At 41.4% G+C, this 25,926-nt stretch overlaps 7 protein-coding genes across 7 annotated transcripts; 5 read left to right on the plus strand and 2 right to left on the minus strand.

The window, feature by feature from the left end:
- Positions 1 to 3,026: 3,026 nt before the first annotated feature.
- EAE98_006623 (uncharacterized protein) lies at positions 3,027 to 5,270 on the plus strand (the record flags this gene model as incomplete). The annotated part of the gene is made up of 4 exons (XM_038954246.1): positions 3,027 to 3,304; positions 3,357 to 3,517; positions 3,567 to 3,943; positions 3,993 to 5,270. The coding sequence occupies 4 exons, from the start codon at positions 3,027 to 3,029 to the stop codon at positions 5,268 to 5,270; spliced, it is 2,094 nt and encodes a 697-aa protein (XP_038809491.1).
- A 2,709-nt stretch (positions 5,271 to 7,979) lies between these two features.
- On the minus strand, positions 7,980 to 8,819 carry EAE98_006624 (uncharacterized protein; the record flags this gene model as incomplete). The annotated part of the gene is made up of 3 exons (XM_038954247.1): positions 7,980 to 8,146; positions 8,250 to 8,381; positions 8,516 to 8,819. The coding sequence occupies 3 exons, from the start codon at positions 8,817 to 8,819 to the stop codon at positions 7,980 to 7,982; spliced, it is 603 nt and encodes a 200-aa protein (XP_038809492.1).
- A 664-nt stretch (positions 8,820 to 9,483) lies between these two features.
- Positions 9,484 to 11,456, minus strand: EAE98_006625 (uncharacterized protein; the record flags this gene model as incomplete). The annotated part of the gene is made up of 2 exons (XM_038954248.1): positions 9,484 to 10,805; positions 10,856 to 11,456. The coding sequence occupies 2 exons, from the start codon at positions 11,454 to 11,456 to the stop codon at positions 9,484 to 9,486; spliced, it is 1,923 nt and encodes a 640-aa protein (XP_038809493.1).
- A 507-nt stretch (positions 11,457 to 11,963) lies between these two features.
- Positions 11,964 to 12,710, plus strand: EAE98_006626 (uncharacterized protein; the record flags this gene model as incomplete). The annotated part of the gene is made up of 2 exons (XM_038954249.1): positions 11,964 to 12,011; positions 12,060 to 12,710. 2 exons carry the CDS (start codon positions 11,964 to 11,966, stop codon positions 12,708 to 12,710), a joined length of 699 nt encoding a protein of 232 aa, XP_038809494.1.
- Positions 12,711 to 15,033: 2,323 nt separating this feature from the next.
- EAE98_006627 (uncharacterized protein) lies at positions 15,034 to 17,880 on the plus strand (the record flags this gene model as incomplete). The annotated part of the gene is made up of 2 exons (XM_038954250.1): positions 15,034 to 15,742; positions 15,794 to 17,880. The coding sequence occupies 2 exons, from the start codon at positions 15,034 to 15,036 to the stop codon at positions 17,878 to 17,880; spliced, it is 2,796 nt and encodes a 931-aa protein (XP_038809495.1).
- A 1,101-nt stretch (positions 17,881 to 18,981) lies between these two features.
- EAE98_006628 (uncharacterized protein) lies at positions 18,982 to 20,577 on the plus strand (the record flags this gene model as incomplete). Its single annotated transcript, XM_038954251.1, has 1 exon — positions 18,982 to 20,577. One exon carries the CDS (start codon positions 18,982 to 18,984, stop codon positions 20,575 to 20,577), a length of 1,596 nt encoding a protein of 531 aa, XP_038809496.1.
- Positions 20,578 to 23,174: 2,597 nt separating this feature from the next.
- On the plus strand, positions 23,175 to 24,402 carry EAE98_006629 (uncharacterized protein; the record flags this gene model as incomplete). Its single annotated transcript, XM_038954252.1, has 3 exons — positions 23,175 to 23,213; positions 23,270 to 23,367; positions 23,457 to 24,402. The coding sequence occupies 3 exons, from the start codon at positions 23,175 to 23,177 to the stop codon at positions 24,400 to 24,402; spliced, it is 1,083 nt and encodes a 360-aa protein (XP_038809497.1).
- Positions 24,403 to 25,926: the final 1,524 nt, after the last annotated feature.

Below are 25,926 nucleotides of genomic sequence, written 5' to 3' on the forward strand. Positions count from 1 at the left end.
AACCCAATATGTGCGGGCCCAAAGAACTGGTTTGACGTATGCATACATGGTCAGGAGATGTAAAATCTAAAAGCAATAGAGTCTCTTTTGTTATGCGCAAAAGCGCTACGAGACTCCGAGACCACAATATGTACGAACAGTGTGAGTGATTGCGTGGTGACGAGTACCCAGATAGCTAAGAATAGGCGAGAATCGACCAACTCAAGATCAATTCCGATTCTCATCCGACTTCGGAAACCAGTTTAAGGGTCTGCAAGAGCGGGCCTCTAGCAGGCTTCTAGATTGCATATCGGAGAAATAAATCCTAGTCTACTACTTGATGGGCCATGCATGTAATCATGGGAAGAAAGACTACATTGCATTTTCACTGGAAAGTCGATCAAACGTTCGAGGAGATTCGCTAGCGAAGTGAATAAATTAAAATAACGGGGTAGCATGAACCTTATGCACGAGCTTGGGATACAGTACATAAGTACTCTCGTACTCAACCTTGAGTCTATGCAGTAGCAACCTTTCATAGTTTCATATGATACACAATACTAGAAAGATGATTTTATAAATTGTACTCGAAAGTCACGATTCTGGAAAAGTGGGAAAGATCGAAAACAAATATGTCGCTTGAAATAGGAAATCGGCGGTGTCTAGTCTGTCCAACCAAGTCCCCAAGAGAAGTAGATTCGGAAGGTAGTTTTCCTTATTCGAGGTTCTTTGATTGTGGGATACAATCGTTGTCTGCAACAAGAACAGATATACCCCAAGTGAAGGATGTATTAGGGGTCCATCTCGTGGGGAACATGGTTCTGATGGTGGCGCAGTAGAAGGAAGTCAGCCCTGGAGATATGAAAGATTCATGACATTGAACTCCTATAATAGATTTTTTAGATATCATCTTAGAGTGTAACATCATTGAAGGTGGATAGCCGACGGTAAAGTTCCAAGGCAATGGCACTTTCTGTATCCATGAAGGGCTGGGTTCGTCAGGTTGCAGTGAGCTTGAATAAACTGGGGCCCATTTCCTATCTTCATGATTTGTGGAGATGAAGGGAACGAGATTTGTAACGACATGAGAAATTCACAAACAGTTGGAAACGGTTTGCGAGCTCAAAATAATCATTTTCACCCTTGAATTGTTCTCTCAATCAGATGCGAGGACATTGGATGGAGGAGTTAAAGTCACGTGTAAAATGAGAGCAAGAGATCTAGGCTGGATTGAGACTAGTCTGCTGCTTCTTTTCGTCGGGACAATTGCAATTCGATATCTTCAATTATCACTCAACAACAAACAAACAATCAATCATTCGATTTTCACGACTTCAAACTCTTCAAATATCCACAGGCACGCACGCAACACATGTCCAAAATTGTTCTCTTAGTCGTATCATTTATTCTTTATTCTCACAGTTCGTCGTGTCTTTAGGAAATTCTTCAGAGCACGTTAATTATTAATAGTGAATGGTTTCGTCCTAGCCATCTTGATACTTCTTGAGCTTCATGGGGACGCCACATGAATATTCCACCCCCTGATCTTTGCTTCCAACTTCCAAGGTCAGGTCTCATTCTAGGGATTACTGGACGAACCTTTCGTTTTCTTCCCAGGACCAAAAATTGATTCTCGATCAGTATCGTCTTGTTTGTTTCCAAGACAAGGGTCCGTCGTACCCATGCTACATCTGAAATAAATGTGTATGATGATGTCAAATTGGTTGTGATGTTGCACAAAGCCCCTCTGGTGAATTCATGGCAAAACTTGAGTTGCATATGGGCAACCTTTATGGGTTGAGCGGTGTTCGATCTTGCTTGTTATCGACTTTGATTACTGCTGACACAGTGTCGTCGAAAAAAAGTACCCGTCAATTAGTCTTACTGTTCGGGGTGATTGATGCTTAAATCTAAAATGTTCATTCTTTTTTTTTAAGAGCGCATAACGGCCAGTGTCCTGATTCGAGGTCCACTCAATCAATGCCATCGGCAATCAATAGCCAATTGAAGCCCATGAACCAAAAATCTCATAACCTAGATACGATGGAATATTCTACAGAACCATCTACGTTGAGGATCATGGATATTTCCCAGTATCTTTCTCATCCTTTGGTCCCTTGGCTTATGTTACTTTTCTTGATTGGTCAATTTATCCTGTTGCATGAACTGCTTGACCCACACGGCTTTGACCTTGTAGTCAGGGTCCTAAGCGAACATTTGCGACACTGTCGAAACCTCAGTGGTACCTAGTCAAGCTTCTCATACTTCAGTTGTCAAAGACTGCTTCCTCTATTCAGTCTGGCCGATTGAACTGGCTTTGCTAATGAAAAATATCGTGATAAGCATCTTCAATCAGAATCTTCCTTGAATAACGCTCACGTTGTAAGCAATTAATTGCATCCTCCACTTCATCAAGAAGTTCAAACACTTTTTGATAGAAGTCTTTCCTTGGGCACCACCACCTTTTCATACTCTCCATAGTAAATGAGTTGAAACCCACTTCGAGTGGCGGCGGCGTGGCCCATATTAGTTTAGCACTACTCCCCCACCACTTCCTCCACGCACAAGGTTACCCTGCCAGGACGGACTTGGTCAATCCGCGCGTGGGCCAGACATTCGCCTTGCCATATGTGCTTTCTTATACATCATGCAATCCGATAATATTTGTAAACCGTCTTTTGAGACTTTGTGACATTCTCTTGGGGTTCTTTTTCCTACCTTCGAGTCTGTCATTATTCTCTACGATACGTGCAGTGCACTATCTATCACTGCTGGTTCAGATAATTTCTTATATTTTATTTTCTTATTCTGTGCCAACTGGATTATTGGTACAATCCGCTCTTTTTATACCTCATTAATTACTTTTCCCTGTCTTCTCCATCACCCACGCCAAAGAACTCTTGAATCCTCCCCCCCCCCCCCCCTCAAAGAAAACTATCGTTACAGCACTATCATCATTCGAATCTCATGACTTAACGACGACATAAGGCAACGCCACGGCTCGCTGCCTATATAAATCGATAGCTTCGATCATAATAAGAAACAAAATGGGTGCAAGTTCAGCTTTGTATTTGATGGCCCGGGCGGAACTTTACGATGGCTCGGAACCTGCGTCGACCTTCCTGAAAGATGTACAGAGCTCTGGGAACAACACAGTCGCAGAGGGAATTATAGAAAACCTGGTTTTTGCAGAAAGCAAATCGGTCCGGACATCGACTATCATTCTAGCAGCCTTTAATGTACTAGCTTCTTTTGCCACGGCAGCCAGTATTCTTTACGATTGTTACTGGGCATCTAAACGATGCAACCCGAAGTTCAAAGCTTCGTATGTTATGGATAAATCGCATTCTCGTGGAAGGGTAACTAACGCGTGCTAGAAAATTCTGCGTTTCCATGATTCACCCAGCGGAAACTTTCCCTTTGGTACTATCTATTGGTATTATAATTCAAGGACTTGTCTTTGCTGCAGTTCAAGGAGAAGGACTTCATTCATTATTTACATTTGGATGCGGTACAATCGCTCAATTTATGTGGATTGGTATGTTTTATCTAGGACTAGAAATCTTTTTGATACTAATGATGTTCAGCTCTTTTCATTGTTCCATATATTCAACTTGTTTTTGGACTCGAATGTGCTATAAGATCTTTGAAGAAAACGCCTTTCCAACCAAGAGGAAAATATGATGTATCGATATGCTTAGGAACAATTGTGTTGATGTTGGTTGCTACTTGGATTCCAACAAATCTCTTTCCACAAAAGAATAGATGCTTTGCTTCATTGGTATGGTTCGTATCAAGATATGGAACTTTTGGACTCTGCGTATATTCCGCTGTCGCTGGTCTCCTAATTATCAGTGCCCTCACTATATTTGTCAGGCTATCCAAGACGACCTTGGTGGAGCGAAATCAAAGAATTGCAGCATCTCGTATGGTGTATTACCTCGTTGTAGGTGTCGTATCATTGGTGAGTCTATCTGATGAGTTGGCGTTCAAACATTGCTAACGATTAAAAGGGTTTCGTCATCCCATACTTCGTTTCCCAAGCAATCGGACACGGTAACTTTAAGCTAGCCATGATGGCAACTGTGGTCCTCAATTTGTCCGGTCTGATGAACGGTTTACTCCACTTATTCTTACGATCGAACACTGCAACAACATCATTTGGGCCAAGAGGCAGGTCCTGGCCTAGTAATAAGCATGAGATTAGAATGTGGGGGCCAAATGAGTTGGCATTCAGCGATCAAATAATGGATCCTGTTCCAGCGCCAGTATCTCCAAGATCAGGATTGGTAAGTCGAGCAGAAAGCCAGAAAAGTTTGATCACTTCCTCGGACAAAAGAAACTTCATTAGCATGGCCGATTTATCTGTTTCACAACCACCCACGCATTCACCGACGAAGCCAAATCCTCTGCGCTCAAATTTCGTTACCCAAATGTCATCGGTACCAATTCCTCCTACTCCTACCGAGCATTTCCCTTCGGAATACACGAGAAAACAATCATACTCCCTTTTCCCAACACCAGCTCCCGATAGCCCTGACGCATTAGCAACCCCCCACATGAACAGATCTGCCTTAGAATCAGTTTACGATATTAGCGACCTTTCGGATCTGGTACCACCTCCCCCACTTCACGGCAAGATTGGACATAGAAGAGGCTCTTCTGTATCTTCATCAGCAACAGTTCAAATTGGTATTCGTTTCTCGCAAGCACCACCTTCTCCAGCCGTTCCCAAAACTCTCCCTCTCGCTCTCCCAGCAACAACCTACGAATTGACTGCACTTCCTGCGACTACGTTTCAAGGTCCAGCTCTCCCCTCAATGACCTATTCTCCTACATCAAAACTGAACCCCGCCCCAAAGACAATGACTGCTCCATCTAGAGCTCATCTCCCTCCACTACAAACAACAAACCTCACTAGAAATGCCATTCCAGTCCCACTCCGCTCGCCATTCCGACCTTCCCCTCTCGCCAGTACAAACATCACCACTCAACAACAACAACAACAATCCCCTACTATGTCATATTCTCCTCGCTCTACCTCCCCGCAACAATCACCATCCTTCGTCAACAAGACTCTACCAGTGGTTCCAAACCCTTCAACCCCAAAACAGCCAGCAATCGAACGCTTAGAGAACTCGGATGCAATCTTTCAATTGAGTCCAACCGTTTACACACCACCTGGAGACTCGCCTCAGCGAAAAGGTTCTGTGAGGACTATCCCCACTATATCGGATTCTAATCGTCGACAGTCTAGGCTAAGACAGGGAAGCAATGGCCAATGGATATGATTGGACTTTCATTTTGAGCGTCATCAATGATTAAAGACGGGATTTGTTTGTATAAAGGAGTAGAGGCAAATAAAATAAGGATGGAGTAACTTGGGAAAGGGGGTTTTATTCGGATCTAATGATACCAGCTTGTTTGGTTTTTTATGTTTTATTTTTCATTTATGTCTATTATTAGGGTCTTTGGATATGCAGGAATTGGAAGGTGGAAGATTACGATTGTGCCATGCGGAGTTCATATACTGTGTTGTATCAACACCAAGATGGTAACAGCAGATTCTCCCCGGATGGATGGATGGATATCTCTTTTGTTGGATATATTATACGTTTTTTGTACTCTACCGCTCTAGAGGGAGATAGAATTTCCTTGAATGTTGCTAGAATTTGTGGTAGCGGGTGTGGCGGAAAAATCCGGAGAGGATCACATTCTATGTTTTTCTTTCTCAGGGGAGTCGTATGGCAAGCGCGTGGTGGTAAAGAGACAAGGAGAGGAGATTTACGATGATATAATGGACCTGGTGGAATAAAAAGTACCGGGTATTGTATTATATTCTACCTCTATTAGAGAATTGATCATTATGAGATGATACTTCTCGATTCCCACACTGCTCTCAAAGCTCCCCTTGACAATACCTATTCTTTAACGATCAAAATTTACCAGATTCACTTCGTGCCATGCCATCTCCACCCTATCATTCGACTTCACTCTTCCTTCATTTTCCTCTATCTCAGAGTTCTCAGAGCCAGTAACAGTAGCAAGCAAAAATATCCAAAACTGCAAAATCATCCAAAAAGTAGTCTTCCATCCGATAGGTGAGATCAGACATCCACTACTATTAGCTCTTGTAAACTATCTATGATAAGATTAGATTGCGAATCCAGCTTCTTTTCGCGACTCGGACGAAATTGGTCTTAGCTCACTCTGGTGTTTCTTCCCGACATGATGTTTCATCTTTTGACTTTTCTCTCTGACTCGAGGTGCGGGAGGGAAAGAGATAGAGTGATGGGAGGCAAATTTTGAACATGATGATGGGATCAAATGGACGGGAAGTTTTAGTTGCGATAGGTTAATTGAATTTGACATCTACTAGAAAACTGATTATATTGACATGTTTTAAAATCACACAACTTTATCTGATTTTGAACTCCATTTCCAAAATTATGCTACCACCGCCGATCACCTTCCATAACTCTTCTCTCACCCTTCTCGAGCATTCCAGAATCCCAATCCCTTCCATCCTTCCACACCAATTCCAAATATCCAAATATAGACCTCTCTTTCGTATTCCGTCGCCACCCCTGCCGCCACAATAACGCTCTTAACGTCTGCACATGTCGATCTTTTCGCAGCCCTATGCACAGTACCTAGACTAACTACTTCTTCCCCTCTACATATGTGGAGATCTCGCCTCGAGCTTCCTCTTGTGTAGTTGAATTATGCAGAAGACTTAGCGAGGAAGGGACGGGAAGGAGTGGAGATTTAGAAAATGGGTGGATGGTGAGACGGGGGTGGTTTGAGATGATGGATTTGAAGATTGGCGAGAAAGGGTCTTTTTTGGGCAAGGTAGGTGTGGGTAATGGGAGGAGATGGTTGATGTGGACAAAGAGGTGAGTGACTTTCTGTGGGTTTGAGAGAAGAGGGAGGGCATACGTGTGCTGGTGGATAGGAATGAGTGGTCTAGGGGGTTGTCGTTGATCTGTTGAGTCGATTTTCTTTTGTTATGGCTGGTCTTTACCACGCGTGGCGACGTGGGAGTATTGATCTTTCACATCTTCTGTTGATTTCTAGTAAAAGTGGAATTTTGCTCCATTGTCTCTATCTAGAGGTAGCTTTTAGGTTGATTCTAATGGCCTGATCTATGAAAAAAATTGGACAAAAAGTGCTGCTCCCTGTTGTGCCTATATGGCACTACCAGAGGTTGCTGAGAATATCTTAAGTTGACCTTGCTATCTTCTATCTTCTGTTGATATATTACTATCTCCGAATAGTAATTTATGAAGTGGTCTTTAGGTGTCGCCGGTGTTGTAATCACCAGCCAGCTCCGTGGAAGATAAATTATCAATACTGTATCATGGACGTACAGCTAGGACAGAACCGAATCTGTCGTTTGGAAATGCTAGACCTGGGTTGCTAGACATGGGTTCAATCGATACCATGGATTATAGAAAGAGTGCCTCCGGAGATTGATGGATAGAAGTAACATTCCAGTGATTAGAAAGCTTCACGGGGAGGGAGGGGATCCCGTCAGGGATTTTCTAGCAGTGTATTTCACTTGATAGAATGTGAGCCAACTATTAAGCTGGAGACTAGAGCCAGATTCACTGAACATAGAACGATGTGAAGAAGGGATGATATCACATAGCTGATTATACGAATTAGAGACAACGAAGAAGGACCACCACAAAGCAAGGCTTTGTAGATAGTTCAAAGTATAGGAAGTATCTTTAATAAAGTATTTGCAAAATGAATAATCTGTACATCTTCCACCAGTGTAGATTAGTTTTGCGCAGCCTAAGCTATAGTGCCTTTTCCGCACAAAGAGATGGCAAGTTGCGATTGGTAATTATCTGTAAAGTATCGAAAGATATCTTCACGCGCTTCCAAATACGATTATAAAGAGAAAATATGTAAAAGTAACGTCCTGCCCCTTACCACTCGATATCCTTCTCCTCTCCTGTCCCATGAGGCTCAGAGGCAATACCCTCGTGCCTCTACAAACTCTTGGGAGGTCTCGTAATCCCAGTCAAATAATCTCCATTCAGCGTCTTGAACACTTTTCCCAACCCCTCATGACTATAATCTTTTTCATTCCACATATCCTTGTGATAAATAACCTTCTCTTCATCTCCTTCTTTCACAAGCTTCAAGCTGATAAGACCTATTGTACGTAAGTTACGTATTCAGGTACTTTGGTAAATATTGAGTGAGGAAACATGAATTCAAGGGACTACAATGGACTGAAAGGAGAAGAAAGCACATACTATCAACAACCTTTCCTTTTGGCAAGTGTTTCGGTCTATACTCCTGCCGCAATTTAAACACAATTTCGTCATCTGAAGACTTCACGACTTCTGTAGCAAGAGTTTCAGATGATCCCATTATCATAGGTATCCCTATTCCATTGTCTCGGATTAGTTTTCTTTCTCTTGAATCTGTTCGTCAAATCTACACTTGGCATTTTGTCCCACTCTGGACTCATCTCAGGATCAAATCTCTATTCACGTCTTTCACACGGAAAACAACTCACCATACCACTGTCCCGCAATCTTAAACCTCGTATCGCAATAACTCCACGGATCATCATAAATCGCCTTTTCAGAATAAACATGCATGTCTTGCTCCCCGGTGCCTCCATCCACACAGCTCCCGCTGTAAAGCGATGTAATACTTGTTACGATCTTCTGACGCGAAGGAGAGAGGCGGATAGATAATGTGGGATCAGGCGTATAGTTTATTTCTTTATGATTTTCAGGAGTTGCAGTGAGAGCGATGGGATCGGGGTGAGGTTCATGATTAGAGGCGGGTGTGGTGGTCGAGGGACCTGTTGACATTTTTGGAGATGAAGGGATTGTTAAGGTTGTCAATTTCGAGATTGGTTCGATGATACAAATCTAGGCGTTGTATATTTTGCGTGGTTTTATCGAAGGCTATATGAATTTGTGTGTTATTGGCGACAGCTTGTTATTAAGTCGTGATGTCATCGATAGTAGCGATCATAGCCAGGGACTAACGGCTGGTTTACTTGATTTTTCAACGTCCAATGTTCTGTGTTACGAAAAGCCCCATGTCTCAAATCGAATTGTTACTTTGACTACCTACCTATCGATTGATAAGGCTCACTAGAGCTTTTATTCATGTCTTAAACTGCTGTGAATATCGCAAAAGATGGCACTTTTGGTGGTTGAATTTATGTCCCCTCCGACGAGATGCTTTCTACATCGAAAGAGTTCGAAAGAGGTTGATACATTACAACTCTTATGTAGGCACTCATTGAGTAACATTTCTTAATAACTAGATAAAGTATGTGTCATGTCAAATATTTCCGGCAGATCGACGTACTCCTTCATCCACGCCCCCTTCGCTAATATGCAAACCAAGATATCCCAATCGTCTAAAATGACAAACCGTGTAACGCCACTAAATATGTAATTTCTATCGCCAGCGCCATCGCAATCCACGTCCTTGATCCGACTCTATTAATAATTATCATATCTGTTACCGAACTGGTATTTCCCAGGCGGCATGGTTTTCTTCGTCATCATCCCACTCCAACTGATCTTCTTCGTCATTTAATGCCATGCGTACAAATCTCTGGACCCAAGCCTGATTTGCTGCATGCTGATCCTGATCTTGGACATCGGCAATCATGTCATCTCGACCCCGACCCCGACCTCGACCTCTGCCAGCCCCTTGCCGTGGAATTTCTGGTCTATTCATACCACCAGCACGACCACGAGGAGCCCCATTACCACGAGCCTGATTCTGTCGATTTCCTCGATTGTGTTGCCCACGACGTGCCTGCGGAGCATCAGGGACTGCGGGGGCAGGTTGTGCAACTTGACGAGGCTGATTTAGACGCAAGACGAGAGGGGCTTGTCGTTCTACCTCCTGTCGTTCACCTTGCTCAATTTCTTCGCCAGGCCCCCGAACTTCCTGCTCTGGTTCCTCCACCTCAGGTTCTTCTATCTCCTCCTGAGGGACCTCAATGATTGCTTCCTGTACTCCACCACCAAAACCGCGCCCCACATCGTCCCCATCACCCGCTTCGAGTTCCCAAAGTCGTTGATAGCAGCCCGTAGTTTCTTGATTGAAATGCTTGTAAGGATTTGCTGGTTCCAGCCAAGCAGAGCAAAGATAACAGAAATGGGAATTGCATCTGAAACAGATCATGTGGTTACACCCGTGTGTTTTCTGAACCGGGGCGGCACATGTAGGGCAAGGTGTGGTATGAAGCTGCATGTATTCCAGCGACGCCTTTTCTTCTTCAGAAAGCTCTTCTTTCTCTCTCTTTGGAGTGCAAGCTTTGAATTCCCCATGCCATCCCTGTAAACATCGACTGCAGAAAGCATAAGAACAGTCTTCGCAGATTGCGATAAGGTCCGCTCCTGCAACAAATCCCTTTCCCTTTCCTTTCATCTCCGTTTCAGATTCATCATCTGAACTTTCATCATCCTCAAGACCTTCTGGTTTGCGATATTTCTTTGATCTAGCGGCTCCGTTACACCAAGCTCGTGGGCAGTAAACAGTGTTTTTATCAGATTCCAGTTGAGCTTTATGCTTGAGTTTGACAAATCGTGTTACAACATCATGTTCAAGAGGTATTTGAAGAAGTTCGCTGGGACTCAATTGAGTTTTTGACTTTCGAGATTTTTTGGTGGATTTTTCGGCTCGTTCTTTTGCGCAATTCGGGGCCAAGCATCGGACTGATATTAAGTCACCCTCTTTAATCGCATTGTTATAGAAATCCTGTAGACATTCGATGCAAAAGACGTGCCCGCAATCGATCATCTTGTGGCAAGCGGAACCCTTTTTTGGATCTGGAGTCAAGTCAGCAAATAGATGCAATAAGAAGCCAGAGTCACACTACCTAGACAGATACCGCAATCGTAAGTTCCCTTGTCGAATGCTTCTTGTATAGATTTGATGTCGAAATCGAGCAAAGCGATCTTATCATCTTGTGAAATCTCTAACATTTTGTCCTCCTCGCCATAACCAAAGGCATTCTCAGCTCCTTGTTGTAGCGAATCGATGTATGCGAACACCACTAAATCGTGACCCATTTCTTCCCACATGCGAACTCCATCGGCCTCGAGCTCATCAAGGCGGGTTCGAGGAAGCCATGCGGGTGTTGTGGACAGCTCAAACTTGGGAGGTTCGATTTCCGGATAACCTTCTGGTAAAGTAATGTGCAGTTGTAGTGACGGTAGATACGTGATTTCGTGCGATTCGGTATTATTAGCTAAGGGATTATTGGTTGCATTGCCCTCCGCGTTATCAGAACTGGCAGACAATGGCGGGGTAGGAAAGTTTAGCACACCATCGGATGCAGTGGGAAACGAGACAGTGACCGGGTTTCCGGGCTTAACAGATAGTTCGATGGATGCGCGAAACTTGTTACTGGAGTCGAATTCGATTTCAGGAAAGATAGCGGCGACGCATTCAAACTCCTCTGTTCGCTGATCCTCCATCTTGGTGGAAGATAAAAAGACGAACAGCGAAACAAGCCAATAGAACAACTTCTGCTCTAGGTTCTCTAGGTAGTAGAAGTGATTCGACCATTAAGGTCATAAATATGAGCGAAACAACCAAGACATCCAGACTTCACAGTTCTAAAAGTTGGTGAAAGTAAGGGAAAGATATTCTCAGTGGCGGCCGGGGATGTGTATTGATAATTATGATGGGGCGTAATCTGAGGATGATGGAATTGTTTTACAGAGCTGCTTTAACGAAAATGTCATGCCGCCTTTAAAGACCTCTGATAACCCACCCGAGCCACCGTCACCGGCCAAGTTCTACGATAAAAGATTCGTAGATTTGATACCCAGTGGGAGTATCACATTGAATACCCACATAGAAATGAGGTAACAGATTTCACTTAGCAAGCCCCTCCCGAATAACGAGCTTTGAGCCTCAATTGTGAGAAGTGTCTACAAGGAGTGCGATCTATTCGCAACATTCAGCGCGAGACTATCAACATGGCAGAAACTCCATTAGCCTCACTTTCCTTGACGCATGTTCATTATGTATGTGCCAGCTCTGCTCTCCGTGCGAACTATGCTAATTGGACTCAGGACCCTAATGATCCAGTCTCCTATTTCTGCGCATGGCTCGCTCTCGTACCCCAAGGACTATGCGTCGTGTATGCCACTCTCATCTGGTCGACGCGCGAAATCGAAATTCTCATGATGTTTGGTGGACAAATGGCATGTGAGGCGTTGAACTTCATTTTGAAACGTATACTGAAGGAAGAACGCCCAAAACAAATGCATGGAAAAGGCTATGGAATGCCATCTTCCCACTCCCAGTTCGTGGCTTTCTTCTCAATAAGCTTGACACTATTTTTACTTTTTCGACATGTCCCAAGGAAGCCAACACCTTCGCATACACCACTGAGTATCACCGCCCGGATTGGCCTATCTGGACTAGTCTTGATCAACGCCGGACTGGTAGCTTGGAGCAGGATCTATTTGAACTACCACACACCAAAACAGGTAATCGTTGGTTGTTTAGCCGGAGCAGGGAGTGCTACGTTATGGTTCTTATTTACAACTGTTGTGAGAAAGTCAGGGTTACTTGCATGGATTTTAAATCTGCCAGTGACGAGATTATTCCGAATGAGAGATTTAGTTGTGGAGGAAGATTTATGCCAGGCTGGTTGGGAGAAATGGGAAGTGAAAAATGCGCCTTCACAGCCATCAATCAATGGCAAGAAAACCCGCTAAAGGTCAAAGGAATGTGTCAATTATAAGTTTTATGGTCATCACTACAAAGTCGATATATATCATCACGTCAAACCGATATCTTCTCTGAATAGATCCAGCTGATTCTTACAAATTCTCTTCCATCGATATTCTGGAAATAAACAGATCAACAGTCATCTGGATTCTACGTAACACTCTGGGATTTCAATGGTCGAAAGAACAAGTTCCTGATGATTCTTGTTTAAAGCATAGTCATGGTTGTTCGCTCAATGAGACATCGTCCTAACTTATTTAGTTGAAGACCGACCGATGTAACTTCTTCGTGGCTATGTTTTCTGCCATTGCTTTCAGAGAACTCTTCAAAAAGCGCTCGCAAGCAATCGTATATGCTATCATCTACATTTACAATGAAATTCGATATTCCCAAAGTTTTTCAAGACAGTGCAGTCAATCGTCCATTCAAGTGTGCTTTATATCAATACGAGGACACCTGCAGGTACGTCCAGCTAGCTTGGTCAACTTGCTCGGAATCGGTGCCGATATGTACCATGAACGCATTCAGAAAGCCGAGCTGCAGATTATTAGACTCGAAATATGTCCTTTAACTTACTCCGAAAACGTCCTAGGGTCTCATTGACTCTAAAATGCAACGATATCTACATGTGTTACGAGATCGAAATCAACAAATTGCGGATCTACTAATATTTCATGCTGCAGACGCTGTTGTCGAAGTTTGAAAGACCTAGAGACGAGCGTCAGTAACTCAAATCATGCTGCTCCACAAGTAGATAAAAGCATTTCTGAAGAATTGATTTGCAGTGTCTACCTATGCCCGCCCATGCAATCATGAGGCCCAGCCGCATCCGAAGACGAGGCCCTACCTAATCAGGCGAGATCCAGAAATTAAATGCAAGTCTTGCGTGCCCGGCATAGAAACGCCTCTCAATATTAGATGCAGACTTTATATGCAGAACGTTGGACTGTTGTTTTAACGAGAAGGATTGCTTACAACGCCTAGCAACTTTTTTTGTAGCGGGTGTACCGTTCTGATCCGCATAACACCACCCAAGGTTTGAGGCAAAATTCGATGGCTTTATGATTATTACTCAAACTCGAACTCCTTCTGATTTGACACCTAGTTATTTACAGCATTATACGATTGATATCCGGGCGTGATATTGCTTATCGTCAGCTTGTACAATATCGCTGATAAGGTTAGAAAGATCAAATATTGTTTTTCCTCTTTGCCTACGTTACAATCATACCATTCTGGATAGATGTTGTCCGTTTCTGATAGATCTAGAGCAGATATCTCGTTTATACTACTGAATCCAAACCAGGAATTAATAAGTGCATTTATCTAACTACAGTTACACAAATATATATGACATATTCTGTTCAACAGAAGTCACCACTTTTCCTTATCGAATGCGTTTTATTGTTACAAAATAACGATGTCCAGTGTGTATAGCACCTTCTCTTTTGACTATTAGATGCATGAGGTGCCTGCCACCCTGCTCGAGTCCCAGTGGACAGGAGAAGAAGAACCAATTTGGTTCCATCTTTTGATAAAGACCCCTACATCAATTGAGGTTGTTCAGCACAATATCGGCGCCTCGCGATTGGTCAAATCCTTGCTCCCTGTCAAGACTTGGGGTTGTTATCTAGACATTGGGTGTCGTGAAATTCATCTCTGCCCATTTCAAATCAATAACTTTGAATGCATGTATAGTCAACAGCCGGGATTGGGTCAGATCTCGTAAGTCTGGAAGGATATTATGGGAATGAAGCTTAATCTCACATATTCCTGTCTCCACTCTTTAATTTGCAAGCGTGTTGAAAGTCTAATCATCCCCGGTGGAAATCCTAGTTTTTTCTTGACTTTCATCTCATATGCATTCGAATCTGTGCAAAATCACTTCATCCACATGCAGTATTGAATCCGATATTAGTCAAGACCGACAGTTGTCGAACTTTCAACGAGCTTTAATCCTGACCTTGATATGCATTCTATCCAATCATCATGTATCATCGCGTTGGTATTGTGCCTCTGGAATCTACAAACGGTCCTTCTCAACCCTGTCCAAAGTTGTATGACGTTAGGTGAATCAAAACTTCAGTGATGGTTGTCTGAAAATTAAATGAATTACATCTCAGTACTGCTAAGCCAAAAGAGTTGCGGGCCGTCCGAATGGTTCTCTCCTCCCCCCTCTTCGCAATCACACAATGTGATAGACCGGAGCGGTCAAGTGCGAGTAAACTATAAAGACGCTCTAATCATCACTTATGATCCGTCTAAAGGGGGTGTCTTCTAGTTATTTGGATTCTTTTGAAGACCCGAAATATGCTTCTTTCTTCATCGTTACTAGCATTCGTTGTCGCTGTAAATGGAGTTACTCTACCACGCAGTAACTTGGGATACAGAAACGCGGATGATAGTACCTTATATTCAAACGCCAACACGGTTGATAAGGCATTCTTTATTGAACTGGAAAAGGGAGTTAACACCTCTGTATCCAAACGACATCTCCACAATGCCTTCCACAAACGTGCGGCCTCAATCAGCTACGATGTCCGTCACGAATTCGATTCTATAGCATTTGTAGGCCTTTCTATCTCTGTCACCCAAAGTGGTACCAATGTGGACTTGCAACGACAGCTTTCAGAAATCTCTGGAGTAGGAGGTGTCTGGCCAGTCTACGAAGTTCCTCATCCTGGTGTACTTTCAAATTACACAAACGATAGTTCCAATGCAGATTTTCCGTCGGTACGAAAAAGACAATCAACAGTGACTGGAACAGGAGATTTGGCCTCAGCTCTCGAGATGGGTGGCATTGATAAGTTACATGCAAATGGCATTAAAGGCAAAGGAATCAAAATTGGGATTGTAGATACCGGGGTTGATTATCGCCATCCTGCACTAGGTGGAGGATTTGGAACTGGTTTCAAAATCACTGGTGGATACTCTTTCGTATACGATAACGGAACCTTGGGGGAAAGTTCAGACCCATTATCTACGTGTCTCACTGGAGGACATGGAACCCACGTGTCAGGTGAGCGGGCTCTGCCCCCTTCGCTACTCAACAAAAGCTAATTTTCTTCAGGTATTCTTGGAATGGATCCCATATCTGAAGATGGATACTTTCCAATCAGCGGCGTCGCTCCTGAGGCTAATCTCTACATGTACCGTACTTTTGATTGCGCAGATGCAGGTGGTAGTGACACTATTATGGCCGGCATGTTGAAAGCACAAGAAGATGGTGTTGATATTATCAGCATGTCCCTTGCGGTTGGAACTGAATTCCCTTCAAACAAAGATCCATTGGCTTCTGTCGTACAGAGCATTACCCAAGCCGGAATTGCTGTGATTGTCGCAGTCGGGAATGAAGGCTCTCTGGGTCAATATGCTACTGAGTTGTTCACTGCAGATTATCCTTCCACGGAGCCCGGTGCCATCGCTGTTGGAGCCATTGCAAACATCGACTTTCCGCTTGTCTATCCGGCCGTGGATTCTGCCAATTCTACTCTCGGCTATGCATCTGTTTGGCCAGTCAACCTCACTGTTCCTGTATATGTATATCTTGTGTCCGATGGGTGTGATAGCTCAGCATGGACTAATGCTCTCAATACCGTCAGTCAAAGTGGTCTTTTAAATGCCACAATCTTTGCTTTCGAGGCATTTAAAACGACTACTTACTGCAATCCGAATTCGATTGCTTCGAATTGGGGTTCAAGTAAGGAAAAACCTGTCTATATCATCGGCTACAATTCAGACATTGCAAATTCTTACTTACTCGAGTATAATGTCTTCAGTCCTTCGTACTTCGGCGCAGTACAATATGTCAATCTTAACACCGATGATGGAATCACTCTTGTCAACAATTATGGTTCAGTTGGAGGTTTTCCCAAATACACTTTAACATTCACGGGAAACAAATTCAAGAGTCCTCCGCAACACTCAGGAGGCTTGGTTGATTATTACTCGAATTTCGGTCCAACCTATTTCACTTATGATTTAAAACCACAAATCTCTGCACCTGGCGGACATATCCTCTCGAGCTATCCTCTAGGCGTAAATTCCAATTACGCGATTTTATCTGGGACTTCAATGGCCACTCCCTATGTCGCAGGATGTTTTGCGCTCGTTAAATCCCAATTTCCCACCGCCAGCATATCTCAAATATTGAATCTGCTACAAACTACAGCTAAGCCAGTCAATTGGGTCTGGAATAGCACGATCCTTTCCGCGACTGCACAACAGGGTGCGGGTCTCATCAATGCATATAATGCCATCTACGCGCAAACCGCAATTTCTCCCGGGCAGATCGTTCTTGAGGATGATAGTACGCACACTATTTTTGGTGCTGCAAATATCACCATTGATAATACGTCAGGATCTAGCAAGACCTACACTCTATCTCATATCGGTGCTGGCTACACGGATGGCCAATTGTCCGGACGAAACTACAACCAGATTGCGCTTTACGGAACTGGTGTTTTCCCCACCCCTACTGTCACTCTCGCAGGTGGTGAGTCTAAAACCATCGACTTTTCTATCAGTCCCCCCATAGGCATCGTTGCTTCAAATCGTCCCGTCTTCGGTGGTTTCATCCAAGTCAGCTCTTCTGCCGGTGAAACATACACAGTTCCCTACATCGGACCACCCTATTCAGTATTCAATGCATCATACATCTCCGTTATCCAGGTTGCTGGTTTCAACTCGGCTGGAACACCGGAAAAGGACACTGGGTTCCTCGAGATCAATCCGACCAGGCAATATGGAATAGCTGCTGATATTCCACAACAGTATACACTTGCATTCAGATTCGATCTCTTACCCGCCAATACAAATATTACAGCTAATACACACGCATTTAACACATCTCAAACCTTCCCCTACATTTCTTCTCAATCCACTCCCAAATCGTCGATCTTTGGATATCCATCCTTTGGAACTTACACGAACCGTACGGCGACGGTAGCAAGTGGCCCAATACAGCCAGGTAACTATATTCAATATTGGACGAGTGCACAAGTTACTGGCGATGATGGAGTGAGCTATAATGTAGGAGATGGTGATTATCGATTTTTCGCAAGCGTGCTGAGATGGGGTGGAAAGGTGGGGAAGATTGAAGATTATGATACGTGGCTAGGACCAATTTTGAGATTTAATGCGAGCTATATAGATTAGTGAGTTTGCGGGTTGTGATGATTTTGATAAACTTTGGTGGACGGTAGTATTTGATGACAGTTATTATCAATTGATGTGGTAGTTTCACGAGGGAAGGAAAAAATTATGAAAAACAAGTAGGATTTTTATTAAATGTATGAAGTCATCATTATAGGAGATTCTTCATATTTTTCATCCCGAGTATAGTATTTAGAAGTCATGTAACGAAAAGTGCATAGATGTTGACCTTCCCTATCGGGGCATATCCTCTTGTCTATTTCTTGTCCCCTCGCTTGTAGTCAAGTATCCACTATAAAAAGCTGTGTCGTCTAACACGGTAGCCTGCTTACTTACAGGACTGACCTCGACCAAATAGATTTACGAGCAATACGGTTGGCGTTTAGGGTCGCCTGTCATGGGCCCTAGGCTCCTTTTTCCCATGTATGATTACAGGATAGTTGAAGGACAGCCGGTCGTGCTACGAAGCGGGATTTGGAAAAAAGTTGAGGGAAAACTCCACAACCCTATTTAGGAGACCTCAATTGTGTCCTATGGATGATGAAAAGCATGGGTTTCATCCAGTAAGGATTTGTCTTTCGGATAATAATTTTACGAGATTGATTCTGCGCCCTAGATTTTGCCGGGAGTGTCGTTACTTTCACGTTGGAATCTGAAGCCTCTTTGGTCAAACACTAACGACTTCAGCAGATACGTGAAGATTATTGACAATAGTAGTAGGTCCGGTGATTTGGGGTGAGGTCTTTACATAACGGCACTGTAATTGTTGGATGTTATTCTTATCAGGCATCGGGACTTTAATACAAAGAGAGCCAACTCGACGATGGTCAATTCGTATCATAGTCCCATCACACGAATTGAATTTACAATCACTGCTCTTGTGATTTGTTTGAAGTAAAGACGAATTTTTTGAATTGGAATCGAGAGTGTTCTTGGAGAATTAGTTCGGACACAGAGGATCCAAACTTGCAAGTTCATACATATCAATTCAGTAAAGTATGTGGATCCCAACCTTGACTCAGGCTTGAACTGCTGAATATGAGTATATTATACCGTACATACTAACTTTCTATCACAAGAAATTTTACTCTTTTCTTACGAAAAATGTCTGCGCCTAACTGGAAGAGCGCGCCAACTCCGCTAAAAGAGGTACCTGTTCACCCCGATGTAAGAGAAAAAGAGAAGGAAAAGATTAGAAACGACGTGGAATTTTATGAAAGTATTAGACTCGACCTGAACAAAAAATCGGCAAGCACAGCGCACAAAGAGGCAAAGGCAGCTTGGGAGAAACATACCAACAAAAGTACTTGGACAAACCATGGTCTTATTACTCGTCGCCAAGAGGAAGCTTATCTCTCCACCAAAGCAGGGTTAGATATTCAGGGAAACAATGCAAAAGAATCCGAAACAGTAGGATTCTTTGAGATATGGTTACCAACACAATTTTCGGAAAAACAGTTTTTCTTGAAATCTCAATTCGGAGTCAGGGCAAGGAAGGGTCCAGAAGAACAAGTGGACAATTTACTGGGTTACATCACTGTTCACATGCTCCAACAGCCTATGATGATGATTGAAGCAAAACGACATCCAAAACGCAGAGAACATATGACACCAGCTGAAATTACTGCGCTGGAGAATCAAGTGGAAAAATATTGTCGCAAATGGCTGACGGACAACGCCCATATACCGTTTTTGTATGCAGTCACATGTGCATCAACGGAAATGAGATTTTGGATGATGGAAAGAAAAAGAGATATGGAAAGGGCCAAGATGGTGGGATTGTGGGAACCGGATAAACGGACATGGGATGAATATAGAGATCCAGGGTTGGATTGCGATGCCGACATTATAAGTGCAGCAATCAATCTGATCAAAGATCACCCGAATGGTTCGGACTTTGCGCTTACTACAACTAGCGATTCTCAATCGCAAAGTGACAGAGCTCCATCCGCAGTTCCGAGTAGAGCAACGGGAGGAACAAGTGGGTCGAGACGTGGAACTCCAAGTGGTGATAGCAGAGGCGATAGAACTAGAAGCAGAGATAGAAGGGACAACAGATCAGATGACCAGCCTTCAAGCCAAGAAGAGACTCCTGAAGAGCGATCAGAAAGACACAAAAGGAGAGAAAGAGCAAAAGAATTAGAAAAAAGAAATGAAGACGAAGGTAAAGGGAAAGGGAAAGGGAAAGGGAAAGAAACAAGAAGATCTGAAAGGGGAGATAGGGAAAAAGAGAGAGGAGAACGACGTGAGATGTCTGACAAGCCGCGCTCACTACAGCCAAGCGCCCCAATCGATGTATCTCGATCAACCTCGAAAGGAGATCCTAGAAGATCCAACACATCAATAGATGAGCGTGGAAGATTAGCTTCAAGTTCCAGTCCCGAGTATCCCGCACAGGTACCAATACGTGAACGCGACCGCCGCGAAAGAGGCGATACAGACAGAGGTGAGCGAGTTTCTACCAAAGATGGGAAAAGGGTAGAGGCTTCCAGTAGCAGCAAAACTACAGAATCAAGAAAACGAGATTTCCAGGCGAGAAGAACAGATTCTCTTAGTACCGTGCCACCCACTTCGTCGGATGATCTGCATTCCTCTAGTAGTGATAATCGAGCACCACGATCGAAGAGCAAAAAGAGGGCTGAAGGCGCGACAGCTGATGCTGGAAGGAAGAAGCGAGACAAGCCATCTGGAAGTGGATGAATTGGATAGAGGTAGGCAGCTGGCGTGCTTTTAGTCGCTCTTATGGTCTGTTTATTTTGTTAATCTGCTTTGACTTACCATCCTTCTTAAAGTTTTATGGAGTAGAAAATGGTAAAATGGAGGGGTAGGCGTTCAGGTACGGGAGTATTGTTTGTTCATGCCATTGGTTTTGCTATTTCTTATTATATATGCCACAATAGTTTTAGATATAAAAATTTTGCTTTGGTGTTTCCCGTTTTCATCATCTTGTTTTTGTTAGAGTCCCGTTCACTTTTCTATTTCTCTATTCTTCTCAAGACGGGATTATATACTTTCACGTAAAGCACAATGCCAGATACCAAATTTAGAACAGTTTGTGAAGCTTCTACTGCAAAAAATGGTATATTTTCAGTCATATCAAATGCCATATTCTTTTATGAATGCGAATACTTTGTTTCCAGGAAGTCTTCGGGAAGAATTCTTAGCGTGACTGTTTCACCTTATTTATTGCAAATAGCTCTAGCAAGCACATGTACATGATACATATATAAGAGCTCTAGGAATGCAGTGAAAATTCCTCGTCTTATTGAGAGGAGATTTTATAGCACTCTTCTGATCTACTCTCTAGTGAACTTCACTTCATCTAGAGTTCCCATCACTCATACGGAGCCCCTGCATAATTTTACCAGTAGCGCACGACGTGAAGCTACCTCGCGGTACGTTTTTGCCACACCTCGTAATTTTTCATTACGCACATGCATTACCTCCCTATCATGTTCTGACGAAGTTGGAAAATCAAAAACAGAACTTTACTTGAGTAGGTATGCAAAATGCGCTCATCTCGTGACATAAATCATCTCTCTTCAATCTATCCTGTTGATAGACTGAGATGATTCTGATACGTGGTGAATCTACCTTGCCTCGTGTTTGACTGATCTCAGGTCTTCATATTCACTAACGAGTAGATAATTGTAATTTCCTTAGTGGAGTTATGCGTAACCGGTATATAGTGTATACATTGTGTAGCGAATTTATATAGTGTATATATAGTGTAGAATTCTCTATATGATGTAGTTTGTTTATAAGGTGTAAGCTTTTTTATATGTTTTCTATATAATTTATTAAGCAATAATTTTATTCAATAAAATTTTTAATCAATACTGAATATAATTTTAAGTTATTAAGTCATTATATTCAAATTGATATTCCCTGTAGTGTAGTGGTAGTATATATGACTTCGAATAAAAAAATTCATCAATACCATCTTGATTACTAATCAAATCAAGTTGAAATTGAAGATTTTTTGATTTTGAAGCTATTCCCAGCTTGTGCTATACTATATTTTATTTTTGTGTAAAAAAGTTTATACTGTGTATACACCGTGTATGCATTGTGTAGGGATTATATATAGTATACAAATGGTGGGAAGGTTTATATTGTGTAAGCTAGCTTATACGGTCCCTACACGATGTATACACTATATACCGGTTACGCATAACTCTACTAAGGTTGCTAAGCTTGTTTCTTTATTCAAACTTGATGAATCTAAGCGAGGTGTCGATTCCATCTCGTCTAACAAAAATAAAATAAAATAAGTCTGTTTCATAACTATCTACCATTCGGAATATTTAAGAATTCCGAAGTCACATCAATTGGACTCATCCATGTCACGAATTCTGAATTCGAAATCTAGCATCGATAGTTTGGAATAATGATTCGGATTTTGGTGAGATGTTTATTTCTTCAGAAAGTGGAAGAGATTTCGGGAGTGAGGAGTGGAAAGATGTGATATACGCAGCTTAATTTCTGAAGATCTACTATATGTGGAGGTTAAGAATCTACAAAAAATCATCTTCGGGGCAAGGAATTGTAGGTTTCTCGAGACAGAAAAATCTTGGAGTCAATGATGAGAGAGGGTGAGAATGAGTGTGATTTATAGCTTTATGGAGGGATGAGGGCTTCGTATATACATTTATTTATGTAGCATACTAATAAAAAATAAAAAAAAGATCCACATTCTGATATCTTGGATGAGAATACTTTAGTATCTCTTATTATTTGGGTATGTATCATCTTCAAGATTTGTCTCGAGGTGACTAGAATGAAAGTTCTAGTCAGACGATGATTAGATGATAATAGTTAAATCATCATCTCAGATCAAACGATATACTCATTCTACATCTTCAAATAACTAATCAACTTGACAGATGAGAAGGAGACGATATGAATATGTATAGGTATCTCTTTCTTAAAAAGATGAATCATCAAGCTCGGACTTTATTCATCCTTTGAAATTCACCTACGATCATTCATCTATGAATATTCCCGAGGTCATTACAGATAATACCAATAATAAACTTGCCATGCCTAGGTAATTCTTGGAGATGAGAGAGCTGTTTCCAGAGATTAGAGGAAGTTAGGTAAGTTAAAACTTGTTCAGGTCTTCATAATTATTTCTCTGGATTGCAACAATTCTTCTTTAGACACACAAAAAAACATTATTCCACAGTACCTCCTTTAAACTCCCTCTTTCTGCGTCATCTTTTCTTACATCTCCCTCTGCTGAAGAAACATATCTCGAAACTCTGAATCTTTACAATAAAGATTCTCATCAAAAAATGACTAATTTACCAGACGCCATCCAAGTTGTATTTAAGGTAAATTATCTCCAGCAGCTTATTGATGTCTTATTCTAGCTAATATCACACAACAGGTTAACGATGAAGTTCGACAACTGCTTAAAGAGTCCAAGGAAAGTGGTTTACCCTATGGCTACAAATACTGTCCCGAAGAAGAAAATTTGAACGAATCGTAACCTCAACTCGTTCCCCTTCAGTGTAAGCTGAGCGCTCAGAATTTAAGTTGAAGCTCGCGGAGGGTGTAACAGAGATTGCGAATAGAAATTTCAGTATCTCGGAAGAGAAGAGGAAGATCAATATCCAAGAACTCTTAGAATTAAGGAAGGAATCTTTGATGATAGTTAATGAGCTGCAGGAAGCGAAAGCGGAGACCGAAAGGTTGAAACATGGAGAGTGCAGCCACTTGAAAGATATTTCACTGCTTCTTTTAGAAAAAGAGGGAGAGAAGCGCAAGACGAGGGAATTGCAAGACACAATCAAGAAGCTTAAAGAAGAGGCAATAGAACGGGAACAAGCATTCCGACAAGCGAAGCAAGATACAGAGGCCAGGCACAGGAAGGAACTTGGGCAGTTGGCTACTATTCTGGAGGCTACCACCACCAAGGCAGAGCAAGCTTCTACAGACTTGCAAAAGATAAAGCAAGGTTCGACAAAAGCACTGGCAAAGCTTAACACCAAACTGGCCAAGAATACTGCGGCTTTAACGGAAAAGGAACAAGAGCTATCAAAAGCCACGGAAGCTCTTGCCACCAAGTCCTCCGAGTCCGAAGACATTTTCAAGACAATCTCCGAAATAAAGCAAAGTCATAGCAACTGTTCCAAGACGATCAAGTCCTTAGAAATTGATTTGCGAGACGCCAAAGCTATCAACAACGCCAGGCGAACAAGCACTCATGCGGAAGCTGATAGAATGAGGAAAGGAATCGCAAAAGCTACCGCGGATCTCGAGGCACGTCTCAACGAATTAAAATATAACAATCAGGGACTGGAGAGTAAATGCCGTATGTTTGAAGATAGATACTCCGAGCAAGTGATTGCATCTGCGAAAAAGGAAGAGCAACTCATTCGAAGCGTGGTGGAGGAACGGCGCTCTCATGATCAAGTTTTGGAATTGCAGCGAGATATCGAGAAAGATAAGAATAGATTTTTCGAATTAGAGTTGAAGTTTCAGAATCTTTGTCATAAATTTGGCGTTGATAGGGAATGAAGGGGTAGCGATGAAGTCTATGGAAGTTTGGAGTGGGGGAATGTGGACTATGGGTATCACGTGCCGGATCGATATGAAGTACGAGTTAGTGAAAGAAATATGTTGGGTATTCAAGAAGAGGATATCATGTAGAGTCATCGGCCTACTCTTTTGAAGAAAATGAAGCATTTGAGAACAAAACTTGGTTCTAGATGGATTAGCTACTGTATCACGTGTGTGTGCTCAATCCGTGGCTTGTGCACAGAAGATTCCATTCTGTCTTATAGCATTATACTAAGACCGATAACGCGCATTTGAATAATACACCAAAAATAGATTTTTGCTTAAGATAAAACTGTATTTAGAATTTAGTAGTGTGTTTTTATACAAAAAAAAGTATTCAATTTAGTACACAACTTTAAAGGAACTAATAAAATGAAAAGAAAAGAAGTGTAATTATTAATTAGAAAATAAGAAATCGATTGATATATTTCTTTTTGAATTATCTCAAAAATCGAAATTTTTATTTAATTTAAAAGTATTCTAATAAATTTGAATAATAATCAACTTTCAGAATTGAATTTTTTATTTTTTTAAATACTTTTAAATTGAATATAAATTTCAATTTTTGGTATAATTCAAAAAGAAATATATCAATTGATTCCTCAAATTTTAATTAATAATTGTAATTCTTTTCTTTTTATTTTATTAATTCCTTTAAGGTTGTATATTGAATTGAATGTTTTTTTTAATATTGATAATATTATTCAAGGTTTAATTAGTTATCAATTTATTAGAGATCTAATGAGTTATTAATTTTAATATTTGAGGTATCTATAATTAATGGATTTATTGATTAAAATTATATTATATTGAATATAAATTTCAATTTTTGAAATAATTTAAAAGTGATTATATAAATCGATTTCTTGAATTCTAATTGATAATTGTATTATTTTCTTTTTTATTTTATAAGCTCCTTTAGGGTTATATATTGAATTAATTTTTTTTTTAATATTATAGAATTTAACTAAAGCGATATTAGTTATATTATTTAAGCAAAATAAAATTGAGATAAGGAATTCTTATTAAGCTTATTTTGTTTATTTTGGAGTGGTTTATGTATTATAAGGAAAACTATTTGAAAATAGATTTTAAATATTAGTATATTTTTTATAGAAAGTTTCAAAATAAATTCTAAAAATAGATAAATAGAGTTAATTTTAAGGGTTATTTAATGATATAATTTGTTTTATAAAAAGTTTTCAATAAGGTTGAATTCTATCTTTTTTTATTAGATTTCTATAAATATATTATATAGATTCTGAAATTTCTTTTTTCATTAGACGAAAATCTATTTTTGGTGTATTGTTCAAATGTGTGTTATCGGCCTTAGTAATTGTGAGGCTTGCCTTGCATTTCTTCATCTCACTGCATCATCAATCGGACCTTCAAATACCCAAGTGAGAATCAACGTGTATCGTGATGGATAATTTCATCACATTTGATAGTTGGTCGGATGATTTTCTTTCCATTTTACCACAT

This window comes from Botrytis deweyae (genome assembly GCF_014898535.1).
Source record: "Botrytis deweyae strain B1 chromosome Unknown BDEW_014, whole genome shotgun sequence".
NCBI lineage: Eukaryota > Fungi > Ascomycota > Leotiomycetes > Helotiales > Sclerotiniaceae > Botrytis > Botrytis deweyae.